The sequence below is a fragment of the Sorex fumeus genome, unplaced genomic scaffold (assembly GCF_029834395.1).
Source record: "Sorex fumeus unplaced genomic scaffold, SorFum_2.1 ptg000013l, whole genome shotgun sequence".
Lineage (NCBI taxonomy): Eukaryota > Metazoa > Chordata > Mammalia > Eulipotyphla > Soricidae > Sorex > Sorex fumeus.
In genome coordinates, this window is record NW_026606070.1 from 33,154,679 (window position 1) to 33,170,020 (window position 15,342).

Genomic DNA, 15,342 nt, shown 5'->3' on the forward strand with positions numbered 1-15,342 from the left:
GTGAGTAGGGCATTTGCCTTGCACACAGCTGACCTGGCCAACCTGAGTTCGATTCCTCCACCCCTCTAGGAGAGCCCGGCAAGCTACTGAGAGTATATCACCCGCAGGGCAAAACCTGGCAAGCTACCCATGACATATTCGATATGCCAAACACAGTAACAACAAGTCTCATGATGGAAACATTACTGGGCCCACTCAAGCAAATCGATGAACAACGGGAGGACAGTGCTATAGTGCTACAGCGCTTTTGGGGTCATACCCAGCAATGCACAGGGGTTATCCAGGGTTTACTCCTGATTCTGGACTCAGGAATTACTCCTGGTGGTGCTTGGGGGACCATATGGGATGCTGGGGATCGAATCTGGGTCAGCCGTGTGCAAGGCAAATACCCTCCTTGCTGTACTATCGTTCCAGCCCCAAGATCAACCAATTCTTATCCTCTTTTGACTCATTAAAAAAATCCATCAATTCTAGTCTGAGTTATATCCCGACATTTGTATTTATTAGTAGACGCAGATCTGAGGGAATGATGCTAGTTGTTAGGTGTGTTATAGATGACAGGACATCACTGTTTTTTCCATATCAGAAAGACCCAAACAATCCTCTGGTTAAACATGTACTTTGGAATTTTATGTTTAAGTTATTGAGTTGGATTCAGTGAGTAGCTTCAGGAATGAAGACAGTTGTCCAGATTATGTTATTTATTAAACAGTTTATTTAAAAAATCATAAGGAAGCACAGAGCAACTTCCATTAACTATGTGGTAATTTAAAAGTTCTAGAAATAATGGTCTCTATAAAAGACTATTTGCAATAATATGAGAAGACTACAAAAATTGCCAGCTTGGGACTGGAGGCAATGGGGAGATTAAGCCCTGAGAATAATAGTTTAATAGTCAATAAGATCTTGATACAGACATGAAACATTAGCATGGAGATTTCATGAAGAATATTCTGGGTAATAGCTGACACATAATTTTCAGATGAATAGATATGGAATTTTAAGAGAACTTAATAAGAACACATGATCTTATAATAGCACCTGGTCTCACTTGGTATTAAGTCATTTATTTTATTTTACCTAAAGCCAGTATACATGATCTGTAATAGCCACAAACTTGCTATAGGCATCCCTGTCCTAAAATTCATTAAATTTAGTTTCTCCTAAGAACCTTTTGGAATCCTACTGAGAAATTCTTCTATTCATCTCAATTCATAAATATCTCATTTTTTTAGAATGTAAAACACCAGAGAAGTTACAAGACGTTGTAAAGACATCAAACTCTCAAACGGTCTCCTCAAGATTGTTTGGGGATGGATTGTCTCATTCTGATCAGACTATTGTCAGTTTTAGAAAAAAGGACATTTTCAGGTAAACTCTAGCCTTAGTGGATCCAGTCTGCTTTGCCTAAGGCCTGTTTCCCAGTCCCAACATGGCCCAGAGGCCAACCTTCTTTCAAACCTCCCTAAGAGCTAAGAGGAATCAGTTACACTGGAGGAACCTTGGCTCTCCATCCTTGCATTCCACAACCAAGATCCCACCTCAGGAAACATGGCAATAAATTGAGACAGTTGCCTGCCATCTTTCACTAGAAGACCGAAGTCTTCTTCCCACAGGAAATATAAAACTATTCATAATTACTAACTACATTTAAGTAGCATAATTATCACCCTTGTGTAGGTAAACATTGTTATCTAGAAGGCTCTTGAGACTTTTTTCCTCTGGAAGTCAACTATTGATAACTTAAAAAAATAATCATTTCTCAGTTCAAACATTCTAAAAAACACTTTCTTAATTAAAAAAAAAATTTACCTTCAAATTAAAGTCTGCTCAAGTTAAAGCATTTTCCTGGAACTGAAAATCTCCTCGTAAAATAAATATAATTCAAATAAATCACCTTGAAAAATGTTTGTACTCTAAGACAAGTAAAATGCTTTCACAAAATCCAAAAAGTTTCATAAAAGCATTTGCTTCTGAATTAAATATTTCACTTCCCTATACTTTTTCAGGTCAAATGATCCCGTCTTTCACAAACACAGCTACAAACACACAGTAAAGGTCATCACAGGGGCTTTTCCAAGCCCAGGAAATTGTCATCCTCTCTTCCTTCAGGGAACAAATGCAAGTCCTTGTGACTTGTTCAAGGCATCTCTTCAAATTCTCTGTTCCAGACTCAAAGGCACACTCGCGTCCTTGGGGATCCAGCCATGATCACGAGCAGTCCAGGTTGAGAGCCGTTTCACAGTCAGGGATGTTGCCTTCCTCAGTGGCACAGGCGGTTGCTGACATCATTGCAAAGGCAGCAGGAGATTCAGTCATGGGCTTTTGTTTCGATGTGACTAGGGGCTGGTCAGCATGCGTAGAGGTCATGGGACCCACATTTCCAGCTCCTCTCCACTTCTTGAATGCTTCGCTCCTTGCCTCTGGAGTCAGTCTGTCCAAGTGTTGAGCCTTCAGAATTGGTGTTGGAAACAGAGACCCCTGGAGAACTCGGTATATAAACCTGGTAATATAAAACGCATCACAGATTTACAAAGAGCTCAAGGGACTTGTCAGACAACATACCAAAAAACTCACCAGTGAGAAAAAGTAAAAGGAGCTGGTGGCCATTGGCCTCTGTAAGGGAAGGGGGGAGGATAAGCAAAGTATAAAAAGGAGAAAATAATATAGATTAATTTCTATAGAGCACTTAGAAGATAGTGAGCCTCTTTAACAGGGCTCATTAAAAAATGAACATTAATCAAAATATATAATCTGGTGATGTCATAGTATGAGAGGATTAATATGTATAGATATGCATAAAGCAGGCAGTGCTGACACATAGGAAGCATTAAAAATATTGGCTATCAGTTCTTTTGGTTTGTTTATTTTTGGAGGCACACTCAGCAGTGCTCAGCAGCTATTTCCAGCTCAGTGCTTGCTCCCCGCAGTACTCAGGGAGTCATACAGTACCAGGAAAAGAACCTCAGCCTTCTGTAGGCAAAATATGTGCTCAGAACATGGGGCTATCTCTTTGCTAGGTCCTCTAATGGGGACTGGTTAAAAAATTACCTCATTCCAAATGGCAATATTTATGCTGCGATGGTATTCTCAAAAACTTTGTGGGTGTCCAATAACTGTCACAGGGATTAAAGCCATTGGAAATATGTTTGTTTCACATACCTGTTCTGCACAATTCCATCTCCTTTCATGGTGGCTACTGAGATGGTTGAGGACATTCCTGAGTTACTAATTCCCTTTAGCACTAGCAAAACCCATTTGCTAGACAGTAACACTCTTGGACTTCTCTCTAGACCAGTGTTTCCCAACATGGGCAATATCACCCCCCTGCAAATCTTTGGAGTGGTCCCAGAAGGTGGGAGGTTGTAGAAGCCTCGGGTGCCACTGGATTGGGATGGTAGGGCTCTTTCTGTTTATTCAGAAAGAAGATAGAGGGCATTTGCCCAAGGGTCTTGGACACTTTGGTGGTGTAGAGGTGAGATATGTTCATCAAATTCCTGAGATTGGAGTCAGAGCGATAGTACAGGGGGTCGGATGTTTGATTTCTACACAGACAACCAGGGTTTGATTCCAGGCATCCCATAGGGTCCCAGAACCTCCCAGGAATGTTACCTGAGTGCAGAGCCACGAGTATGCCCTGCACACTATGGCCCCCCAAAACCAAAAACTAAACAATAAAACCCTGAGCCACTATTAGTGTAAGCATGTGACCCAAACCATAAGTAACTTTTAAAGAAATAAGTTTGCTAAGGAGTTGGGAGAGTGAGCGAACTCTAGGTGAAAAAAAATATATGAACCTAACTATCTACTACCTTCTTCAAGGCTGCTTTTCATCTTTTTCTTAGTTTAGTTATTACACTTAAACTGTGTGTTGTCGGTGGGATAACTGTCTCAAGAATAAAAAAATTTCTTGTTTTCATTTTGGGGCCACAACTAATTTTGCTCAGGGTTTAGTCTTAGTTCTACATTCAGGGATCATTCCTGGCAGGGCTTAGGGGATTTCATATGGGATTTCAGGGATCAAACCTGGGTTTACCACATGCAAGCAAATGCCTTCCCAACTGTACAGTTGCTAGTCCACAACAATTAAAATATTTCTAACAAAATAAAGTAAATAGGTATGTTTTTAGGGTAGTCTTTGCATAGTTTTCTTCCTGAAAAGAGATGACAGATCAAATTAGTTGGGAGACTTCTACTGTAGGAATTTCTCCCAATAGTCAATTATATTTTTGCAACTTTGAAATCTGATTGGTCGGGTAATTTTCTAAATTTAGTTTCCCTGGGCTAGTTCTTTCCTCAATCTGTTTTATCTAACATTTTACAAAATATAGCAAGGAGAAAGCAGGCCAAAACTTCATCACTTTGCTTAGAGATCTCAGATAAACACCAATCAGTTACAAATTCTGTTTTTCACCTAGCAGCAGAGCACAACACAGCCAAGTGTTCTGCCATTATATGGCAAAGATCCCTTTTCTCAAGTTTTTGATAACATGTTCCTCATTTCCTTCTGAATATCACAAGCAGTGCTTCTCACATTTATATTTAAGCAACACTGCATCCATGATGATAATAGTTCTTTTAAAGACACGGCTTTTTCTGTCCATGCTTTCACTGTTTTATGAATCCTCACCAGGAGGAACTTGAATGGCCCCATTTTGACCGCCATTCTGGGTAAGGAAGTCTAGTAATTTTCTATCATGTTTCTAAAAATTCTTCCATCTTCTGTCCACTGCCCAATTTCAACGCCACTCCCCTCACTTCTGGCATTTTTACTAAGGTTACCATGACTTACAATACTGTCAATGATAGTTTCATGCATGTAGTGGTCCTCACCACACACATCAGTGGGGTGTTCACTTCCTTCTACCAACGTTCCCTCTCATTCAATATCCTCCCAAGTACAACCCTTCTTGGGTAAGCTCAATTCTACAGAACAATTTTCCAGTCCACTGCCTTTTATTTCCACATTTGAGGCATGCTACAGCAATACCCCTCTTGTTGATACCAAAATTTGTATTTGTTTCCTATGACCATTGTAATAAATTGCAGAACAATGCTGAGGGGTCACAGAAAACATACTCTCTGGAAGTTCTAAAGACTCTGAAATCACTTTCATGGAGACAAAATCAAGATAATGGAAAATCCAGGTTCGCTCTGGAGTTTTTAGCAGAGAAGCTTCTTCTCATTCACCTTTAGTGGCTGCCACAGAATATGTTTTGTGGCTTATGGCCCAAACTTCTGCCATCATGGTCAAAGTGCTTTGTCCTCTTCCGTCGCTGTCATATCTCTCTATGCCTCTTTCTCCAGGTCAGTACTTCAGTACAAGAGCCCAGAATACTGTGCTTGGGTCCTGCAGAACTGGGGACCATCTGGGCCACCCTGGCAGTACTGGGGGCCTCCAGCCCATACCCGGAGATATATGGGGACTGTGTGGTGTCAGGAATTGAACCTGGATTGGCTGTACTACCTCTAAGCTCCTCTCTGTCTCTTTGTTTCCTTTTTTCCAAGAAAAGTCATTCATTGTTTATTAACTGGGGAAATATAGGCCACATCTTGCAGTGCTCAGGACACTCTATGTGGTGCTGGTAACCCAACCAGGATCTGTCTTTTTCTTATAAGGATGCTTGTCATGGCATCCAACCCAATAATCCAGATTATCAACCCATTTTAAGATCCTTAGTATGAAAAGTCTCTCTTTGCTAAGGAACTAAAGATACAATTCTCTTTCCCTTTCTCTCTCTTCTCACTTTTTCTCTCTTAAACACACACAACACACACACACACACACACACACACACACGCATGCACGCACGCACACACGCATGCACGCATGCACATTAAAATTAGCAATTACAAATTCCAGGGATTTGAATCTGACTAGACTTGAGGAGATCATTTTAAGTTGAGCAAAGCAACACTAGGATTTGTACTGCTAAAACACGTTAGGATTTCTTTTTAGAAGGCTCTAACTTTAACACAGTCATTTCTTCAAAAACACAAACTTATCTGGCTTGTTTGAAGGCAATGATGGTGAGCACTGCAGAAGCATCTTACTTGAACAGTGATATTATAAGAATGTAATCAGAACTGCCCTAGAATGACTCAATAGGGTTTTTCTGCATTTCTGAAAGGGAGATTCATCAGCCACAAAGGAGCTATACTCATAGCTCCTAGTGATGGAGTTTCATACTGAAGCTGGCAAACTTTTTTTTGCCAACAGACGAGATACTGGCATTTCAAATTTTGTAAGCCAGACAGGTTCTGTTGGAGCTGCTGAACTCTGCCACTATCGTGTAAAGGTAGCCAGAGAAAATACATGAATTAATGAGCATGGATTTGTTCTAAGAAAACAATTTACAGAAACAGGCAATAGGCCAGATTTGGCTTACAAACCATGGCTCTTTAACCCTGTATAAAAGAATAGGAAACCACTATTTTGACATTTACATTGTTTTTGAAAATGTAGGACCAACACAACTTTGTTTTCATGTTTCATATCTAAAAACAAAATTATAAAGAGGCCAGAGATAGTACAGAAGCCATGATACTTGACTTGCATGTGACTGACTTGGGTTAGATCCCCAGCATCCCATGTGGTCCCTCAAGCCCACCAGTAATGCTTCTTGAGTGCAGAGCCAGGAGCAACCCTGAGCATTGCCTTTTGTGACCCCAAAACAAAGCAAACGAACAAAATAAACTATAAAGAGGAAAAAACCTAAAACTTTAATGAATCTACAGATAAGGGCTGGAAAGATAATACAGTGGGTAAAGAGATCAGTTGGCCTGTAGGCAGCCCTGTTTTAATTCCTGGCACTGCCAGGAGTGATCGCTGAGCACAGAGCTCGGAGTAAGTCTGAGCATAGCTGGCCCCAAATAAACAAGAAAGCAAGCAAGCAAATAAACAAAAAGCTGATTGAAAACCCATCCATTCTTCTCAGCCATTTCTATCCCATATTAGAAATCAAATTAACTGAAATGGGCAGGATGACTGAAAGTGAGCTATGAGAGCTTTATAATTATAAAGCCGTCAGAGTTCACAGATTATATGAAAAACTGCAACTTGTCTCTCAGTACTCATTCTCCCCCTTCTCTTTAGAGATTCCCAAGTTTTAGCCACTCAGACTGTGTCTTTCTATACATTCTACTTAGTGGGATATGAGTAATGATGTGTGAAACTTCTGAGTCATCCATTGCAAGAAGTGGGTGTTTGTCCTCTACTTTTTATTTTCCCTCCCACTGGCAGGTATAGGGATTTACTGGTGGTGAGTCATCTTCATTCATGCAGATGATGGTAACACCCTTGGGTGATGGCAGAACCAAAACACAGAGAAAGGAAAAGATCTAGTCCTTGGATAACCTTGGAAAGCAATGCTGCCTTTACTTCTGGAGATAACCAACCAGGTTAGAGTTTTCCATGAGAAAAGGAAATCTCCCAGTTTGGTTAAGCTACTTTTGTTCTCTAGCAAAATACTTCACAACGTTAATTTAAAGAATACATAACTGGCATCTTTACTAACAAACAGGAGCATCACCATCTCACCTTACCTGCTGATTGAAGAATTCTAAGCCCAAGGATTTTATTTTGTCTCTGAGTTATAAAACAAATACTGTACCTGGGCAGGAGAGCAACACAGGTTGTGAGGATGCAAACTAAATAGAACATTGGATCCAGCATGTGCTTCTGCATAATCCAGTAGGGGTTGGATGGAGGGTTGCAAGTAACACACATGGCTCCAAAAGCCAAGGCAAAGAAAAAATAAGACACGATACTACCGGTGATGACCAACATGTGGATCCAAGTCTGTAAGACAAGAGGGACAGAGTACTGAAGATGAGCATCTTTTGCAAGTAGTCCCACAGCATTGTTTACTTCTATAAAATGAAGTCAAATGCACCAAGGTAATCTAGATAACTAGTTCATTCCATGGTATCCATGAAACCATGAGGATTGTGGGGCTTCTTCCTTTTTTTCATATTGCCACACATTGGTCTATTTTTTCATTTCGAGAATATCTTAATCCATTGAATCTCAAACTGCACCCATTCACTGTCATTCACTAATATCTTGCTTTCATTATTTATCGAGTATTCAGCAGGACTACATTTCTTCACTTGCTGGAGCGATAGCACAGTGGTAGGGCGTCTGCCTTGCGCGCAGCCAACCTGGCCAGGTTCGATTCCTCCGCCCCTCTCAGAGAGCCTGGCAAGCTACCGAGAGTATTCAATATGCCAAATACAGTAACAAGAAGTCTCACAATGGAGACGTTACTGGGCCCGCTTGAGCAAATCGATGAACAACAGGAGGACAGGACAGCTTGGAATTAAAGACGGTCAAATATCTTGCTTTGACCTTGAATGGTGTGAATGAATGGGTAGGTACAAATTCTATTCTGGAGGCCTGGAGAGCAAGTGTGTAAGTGCTCAGGGATATCCACTTCTGTGTTGTCTTCTTTCATTTCTTGCTAAGCAAAAAGTTCTCCTTGGGGACAATTCCCCATGGTACAGCTAGCTATGAGACACTCCCTAAGTTTCTGAGCTGTCCCTCAGAGGACAATGACTCTAGAGTTATCTACAGCCTCAGCTAATTTACAGAACCAGAAATAAATCTGTGTTGTATTAATCCCAGCCACCTTCATACTCATGTGTAGCTTGAAATAGTATGTTTCTTTACAATGAATTACTATCTAATGAAGTAACTTAGAATTTTGTTTAGAATTTAATTTAGAATTTAAAAAGTAGATCATTGATAGCATGAATTGAACAAGTGGGGCATTTGCCTTGCATGCAGCCGACCTGGGTTCGATTCCCAGCATCTCATATGGTGCCCTGAACATTGCAGGAGTAATTCCTGAGGGCAGAGCCAGGAGTCACCCCTGTGCATCGCCGAGTGTGACCCAAAAAGAAAAAAAAAGTAGATCACTACCTTAAGTAAAATATCACCACTATTTGTCATGATAGCAGGGTCTGGCCTCTGATCTCTCATTATTACAAAGGGAAATTAGGAAGAATAATCATGATAAAGTGGAATCTCTCCAGGCTGACTTCCTTTCTGAAATATTGCAAAGTATGAAAAGAGAACCATCATCATCATATGTAGTATTCAGCATTATGTAATGCAGTATACAGGACCAGCAAAAACCAGAGGTATAGCATATTGGCCCACATTATATTTTTTGAAGTATAACTTTTATTATTCTATTTCCTAGGACTATATTTTTAAACAAGATCCAATGTTCTCCATTCTCTTTATCTTACACAGTATTTTCTCATGGTAGATATCTTCCCAAGAGTCATAAGACTGAACATTTTTTTATTTCTTTGTTTTGAATCTCACCTGGCAATGCTCAGAGGCAAGTCCCAGCTCTGTGGTCGGGGATCACTACTGATGGTGCCTAAAGGACCATGCAGTGCCAGACATCAAACCCAGGCCTCCTATGACAGTTACTGTTTTCCTAGAACCTAGCTTTCACTCCTGCTCTTCTTGGGGAGGATGTGCAGCCCTACCGGCAAAAATATTGACTAAGGAATCTTGGCAAAATATTCTTCCCATAGCAAAAGACTATGAATAGAACTAAAGAAACAGAATTCCATCACAGGAGTCTACAGTTGGAGCCCAATTAAGGCAGAGCTGAGAGAAAATGCCTGGAGTCAATTCAGACCAGAGTATGACCCAGACACGTTTTCCATTAGTCTCAGCTCCCTAGATCCCAAGACACACTCTGGTTCCTCTGAAAGTTTTTTTTTTGTATTACCATGGTTCTTCAACTTACTTTTAGAACATTTTTATTTGCTCAGGTTAGCTAGAAGCGATTGTTGTTGCTCATAACCCAGGAACCCAAACTGACACATTAATAAATATCATAACCTATGACTTCCTGGGGCAGCAGCCCACAGCACTGACATAAGTACTGAAATATTAAATCACACAGATATCAAAACAATCCCAACTATTTTAGTTTTAGAATTCCTTTTACTTTACCCATGGTTTTTGCCGATAAGAACGTTTTTGCTATATTATTTACTAGTACAGTATAGTTAAAGCAGGCTGTAAGTAAAACAAGCGATGCCAAAGTATTCAGTCTTGCTATACAAAAAAATCATTATAATTATTTATAGTAAATAATTTTATCATGGAACTTATTATAAAATTCCAAACCCTGCCCTCACTCAGCTATTCCTGCTTTCATTATGAGGATGAAACATACAGCCAAACATTAGTTAGACCTTTATTCATTTACTTATCAATTCAAAATTTTTTTAGTCACAATGTGCTATAGTCTTATACTAGGTACTGACACATAGTAATATACAAAATATGTGTAAATTCAACCCTCAAAAATTTTATAGTTAATGTATAAGATAAGTCTTAGATAATCATATCATGATGTGAAAAGTAATATCATTATCAGAGCTGTGAATTAAAACCAGAGGATGGTATGAGAAAATGGATGGTTAGGGAAGGGCTTTGAAGAAATATCATTTTTCCTGATACCTAAAATAACATTTGAGCTAGATAAGGCAGTGCAGGGATTCAAGAAGAAGAATAATGCTAAGAATCTGATGTAATAATGAGCTCAATGTGTCTAAGGAATAGAAAGAAAAAAAAAGTGTGTAGTCCCAGCCCAGGGATAGGTAGAATTGAGTCTGGAGAGAAAAGTGTGAGTGTTTGTTTATGAGGTTACACACAACACCTTAGGGTTTTCAGACTTAATTCTAAGTACAAAGGAAACCACAGAAGGGTTTTTAATTAAAGAAGAACAAATATATTTATGATTTGTTTTATAAGGAAAATACGGGTGGTTCTGTGATGAGGCAGAACCCCCATCCTGTTTCTGTTTGTTTGTTTCAGTTGAATGGTATCAGTTTGGCTTTGCAGAATGCAGGTCACTGAAGGATAATTGTTTCTCCAGCCTTGCTCATACCCCCATGAATCATTTGCCATGGATATGACTCCAAGGGGACCCGATAGGGGGTTTTCACTTTCTTGGCTGCACATCTACCTCCACATAATGGCAATCCACAAACCTACAAGCTCAGCCAAGGATCATCCTTCATTCACAGAGTCATCACTCTTTGCATTGCCAGTTGTCCTGCGGGTAGGAAGGGCTTAGCAAGGTCACTAATAGGAGACATTTATCCAGACACAAGGAGCTTCCAGCTACTTCAGAGGCAGGTAAACCACTCACCAAGCTCTTGCTCTCAATGACCAGATGGAGGAGGATGATGAACAGAGCAGCTGTGTTCAGGGGGTTTCCGAATGTAAAGATGTCAATGTCGGAGCCCTGGTAGGTCTACAAACAGAGTACAAGAGCAGGTGATCTCAAGAGCTCAGTGTGGTGTCATCACTTTACTCTATAGCTCACCTGAGGATTAAGTCTCTTCTGCAGTGTTCCCGCAACTGATCATGTAGGATAAATTTGAGTTTTCGAAAAAGTGGACTGACTCCCTCCTAAAGAGGCCATCTAATCTCTGAATTTTTCAGGGAGAATTCCTCTATATCCTTTATCATAGTTCATCTTCCTCGAATCTTTTACTCAAAGGAAACTGGAACCTTTCTAGCAGTTTAAAGCATTAAGAAGAATCAAATATATTTCATATAACAGGGCTGAAGACAGAACTGCAATTCTTCTGGGTCTGCCAACTCTACATCCTTGCTAATAAATACCTCCTGCTCTTCTATTCTATGTTATAAAGTTCTTAAAGTATTTCTCAAATGACAATGTTTTATAGCTCTTTGTTTGCTTTTGTGTCTTGAGGCAACACCCAAAAGTGTCCAGAGCTTATTCCTGGCTCTGCGTTCAGGGATAACTCCTGTGTTAAGTTGACCAAGTGCAAGGCAAGTGCATTACCCACTGTACTATTTCTCCAGCCCCAAGATTTTAAAAATTTTTAGTAATTTTAAGCATTTTCTTCTGAAGATACTGCAGACTACCTAATCTCCATTCCTCTTGCTATACAATAAGCCCCAAATATTCTGGCTGGTTACACTAAAATAATTTAAAGACTATAAACTTTTTTACTCTTTCTTAATACTGCAGGTTTATGAATTAATTTATTTATTTGGCAGGGAGGTGGGGTTGGGGGCAGGGGGTTGGGGCCAGACCCAGCAGTGCTCAGGGCTTATGTGATCCAGGGTCACTCTTGACCTTACTCAGGAGACTATATGTGGTGCTTGGGATTGAATCAGGGTCAGCTGAAAGGGAGCAAGTCCCTTAAGCTTGCATTATCTCTTTGGCCCAATACTGCAACTTTGTTGACAAAGTGATTAGGCTGATTGTTTCTGTTTTGGTTGTTTCTAATCAAAGAACTTCTGATTAATTTTCTTCTGAGGAAGAGGCAGTAACTATGTCATGCAGCCTTATGCCTAGTACTGGTCTAAATTTTTAATTATCTTTTGGATATTCTTTAGTCATATTTCTCTAGTCTTTGCCGATAAAGCAAATTTGTTTATTTTTTAAATTTTGGTAAGACTACTTATATAAGCTTCAATACAATATTTTCTTTGCAATTCTGGTAGAATTAGGCCAGAACTCATTAATATTAGCTGTCACATTCTGATTCTGCCTTTTTGATAGGACTCACCTAGTTGTAAGGCCAGACTTTCCATTTTATTCAAGCCACTTATAAAAGTGACCTGACAAAAGTGCAACAAGGCTAAGAGAGAGAGAATTTAACAAGGTACTTCTTTGCAAAAGACAGAACTTAACAAGGTAAGTTAACTTAACAAGGTAAGTAACTTAACAAGGCAACTCAAAAGAGAGAACTTAACAAGGTACTTCTTTGCAAATCTAACCAATTTTGGAAAGCAATTATCATTTACTCAGTTAACAACAAGATTATATGGGTAGTTTATAATACTTTGATTCAGAAGTTGAACAACCAAGTTCAAAGGTACACTGTTAATAATAAATACTTTGAGTGAACAAGGACTCACAAAGTAAGGCACAAAGAAGCAGACCAGGCTCTGATAAAAGGCATCCAACAAGGTGATCCAGAAGGTAAGAGGTGAGTACGCCTGAAAATGAAACAGATGTTGGAGAGCGGGTCAGAGAACAAGAGGGAAGGCAAAGGCAAGAAACAATATGAGGCAGGCCTTGTTTCTAGTGCTCTGGGAGAGCAGCATTCCTTCATTCCGTCCCTCACAGAACAGATGGGATTTGTACAAAGCAGTGGATGTCTGAATGAGATGACTTCACCAGTGGGAAAAGAAAATTGGGAAGGGCTCCTCTTCCTCTCTTTTAACTTGTATCATGAGGGCAGGTATAGGAACTTAATACTTGTGTAACTTTCAATTTCCTATTGATCAAGAGTGAGATTTTGAAGATTTTTATTTCCATGATTAAAACAGGGCTTAGTACATAATAGGTACTCAACCAATACTTGTTGACTTCATAAACTATTCTAATTTAATATAAGAAGTGCTAACCTGCTGCTGACCAAAAAAAAAAAAAGCCTAAAGGAAGATAAGAAAAATCAAGTTGGTATTGGAAAGGACTTGAAAAAAAGTTTTTAAACAAGAACTAACTCTGATCAAATGGTAATGAGTGTGGGGAATGCTGACGCTACACTTAGTCCCAGCAGGTTAGAGTGCTGTTGTGTATTAGTGATGCCTCCCCTGGACAAACGTGACAACATTTGCATCATATTCCTGAACTAGTCATTCGTTCACACGTCCTTAGTCTTATTCCCTTGCACAACCAGCACTGACCCCTGACACCAGAGCCAGGAGCTGGGCACAACTGGGTGGCCTGAAATATCAAAGAAAAGTTTTTTAAATAAAAAAAATGAAGTAGACGGATGAAAATACATACATCGTTAAAAGTTGTGATTTCCTTAATTTTCTAATCCTAAGAGTGAAAATAATAATAGTATGAGACGCTTACAATGACTGAAACTTCTATACATTCTATCTCAATCTTGTGTCTTGAGGCAACACCCTGAATCGAAGTGAGGCCAAGGATATAGCTCAGTCACAGAGCACTTGTCTTGCATGAAAGAGGACTTGCTTTGATTTGATTCCGATGTGGCAAAAAAGGATTGGAGTGATAGCACAGCAGGTAGAGCATTTGCCTTGCACGCGGCCAACCCGGGTTTGATTCCTCCATCTCTCTCGGAGAGCCCAGCAAGCTATCGAGAGTATCCTGCCCACTTGGCAAAGCCTGGCAAGCTCCCTGTGGTGTATTCGACATGTCAAAAACAGTAACAACAAATCTAGACAATGTAGACATTACTGTTGCCCGCTGGAGCAAATCGATGAGCAACGGGAGGACAGTGCTACAGTGCTACAGTGGCAAAAAAGAAAAAAAAATACCCAAGTAAAATAATTACCAAGGTGCATACCACCGACACAAAATTTTAAACTCAGATTAAACACATCTTTATTGTATGTTTAGCGAATTCAGAACAGCAAATAAAGCCCTATAGCAGATTGCTAATGTGGGGTCTCGTTGTGCCTGTCCAGTGCTTTTATAGGAACCCCTTCTTCCCAGTCCTGCTTATGTAGTTTAGCCCTGACATCAATGAAATGAGTCACTAGTCAAGGATAAAATGAAAATGATCTTTTAAGCCACAGTGATAAACATAAAGAGTGGTGTTGATTCAAGTTAAAACAATGAGGCACTGGAATTCACAAAGCCTTTACGACTCTGTCCTATCCCCAGTATTCCTGGCTTTTGCAGCCCTGAGAGCCAATAAACCTTCCTTCTCACTGAAGCCAATTTGAGCCAGTTGTCTATCACTGGTCACAGAAAAGGTTCCAACTCACAGTTCTCTTCTCAAATGGAGAACATATCAACCCTGTCCACTCATGGGTGTCAAGAGGATCCTGGACCAACTTAGTCCCTGTGATCTTGACAATCTACCTGTGAGAGCATGTAAGATTTCTGGACATTAAATGCCCCAGAGGAGGAGTGGATAAAGATGGCCTCAAAGTTCTTTTCTTTCATCATGTAGAACTGTTTAAGTCTTTTAGTTACAAGAAGCAAAGGTGATACATTAAAACAATAAAAATATAACTTATACAAATAAATAAAGTTTTGAAAGGAGACTTATTTTTGTGTGCCATTCAACTAAACATGTTTTTTAAAAAATTTTTTTAAATAGTGCTGACATAGTAAGTACTAAAGAAACCCTGCAGGGATAAGGAATGTGAAATTATTTTACTTTATAGAATTGTAAAAGAACAGAATGTAGTCTGAAATTATACACAATTAATAGCTAAATTTATCCACAACTAATCTCTTTTCCAAATCATAGCACAGGCTTTATTCTAACTTCCAGTTTATTAGTTAAGAATTACATTGTAATTCCTTAGGTATTTATCTTATGCCTGAGAGAATGGCA

General features: G+C 39.6%; 1 protein-coding gene across 1 annotated transcript in view; it reads right to left on the reverse strand.

The window, feature by feature from the left end:
• Positions 1-703: 703 nt before the first annotated feature.
• ATP10D (ATPase phospholipid transporting 10D (putative)) overlaps positions 704-15,342 on the reverse strand; it is a 110,298-nt gene continuing 95,659 nt past the window's right edge. The window contains exons 20-23 of the mRNA XM_056111437.1: positions 12,935-13,015; positions 11,187-11,291; positions 7,614-7,801; positions 704-2,503 (exon numbers count right to left, since the gene is read on the reverse strand). Coding sequence (XP_055967412.1) covers positions 2,212-2,503; positions 7,614-7,801; positions 11,187-11,291; positions 12,935-13,015 — 666 coding nt within the window. The 3' untranslated portion in view covers positions 704-2,211. The remainder of the gene's footprint in view (positions 2,504-7,613; positions 7,802-11,186; positions 11,292-12,934; positions 13,016-15,342) is intronic.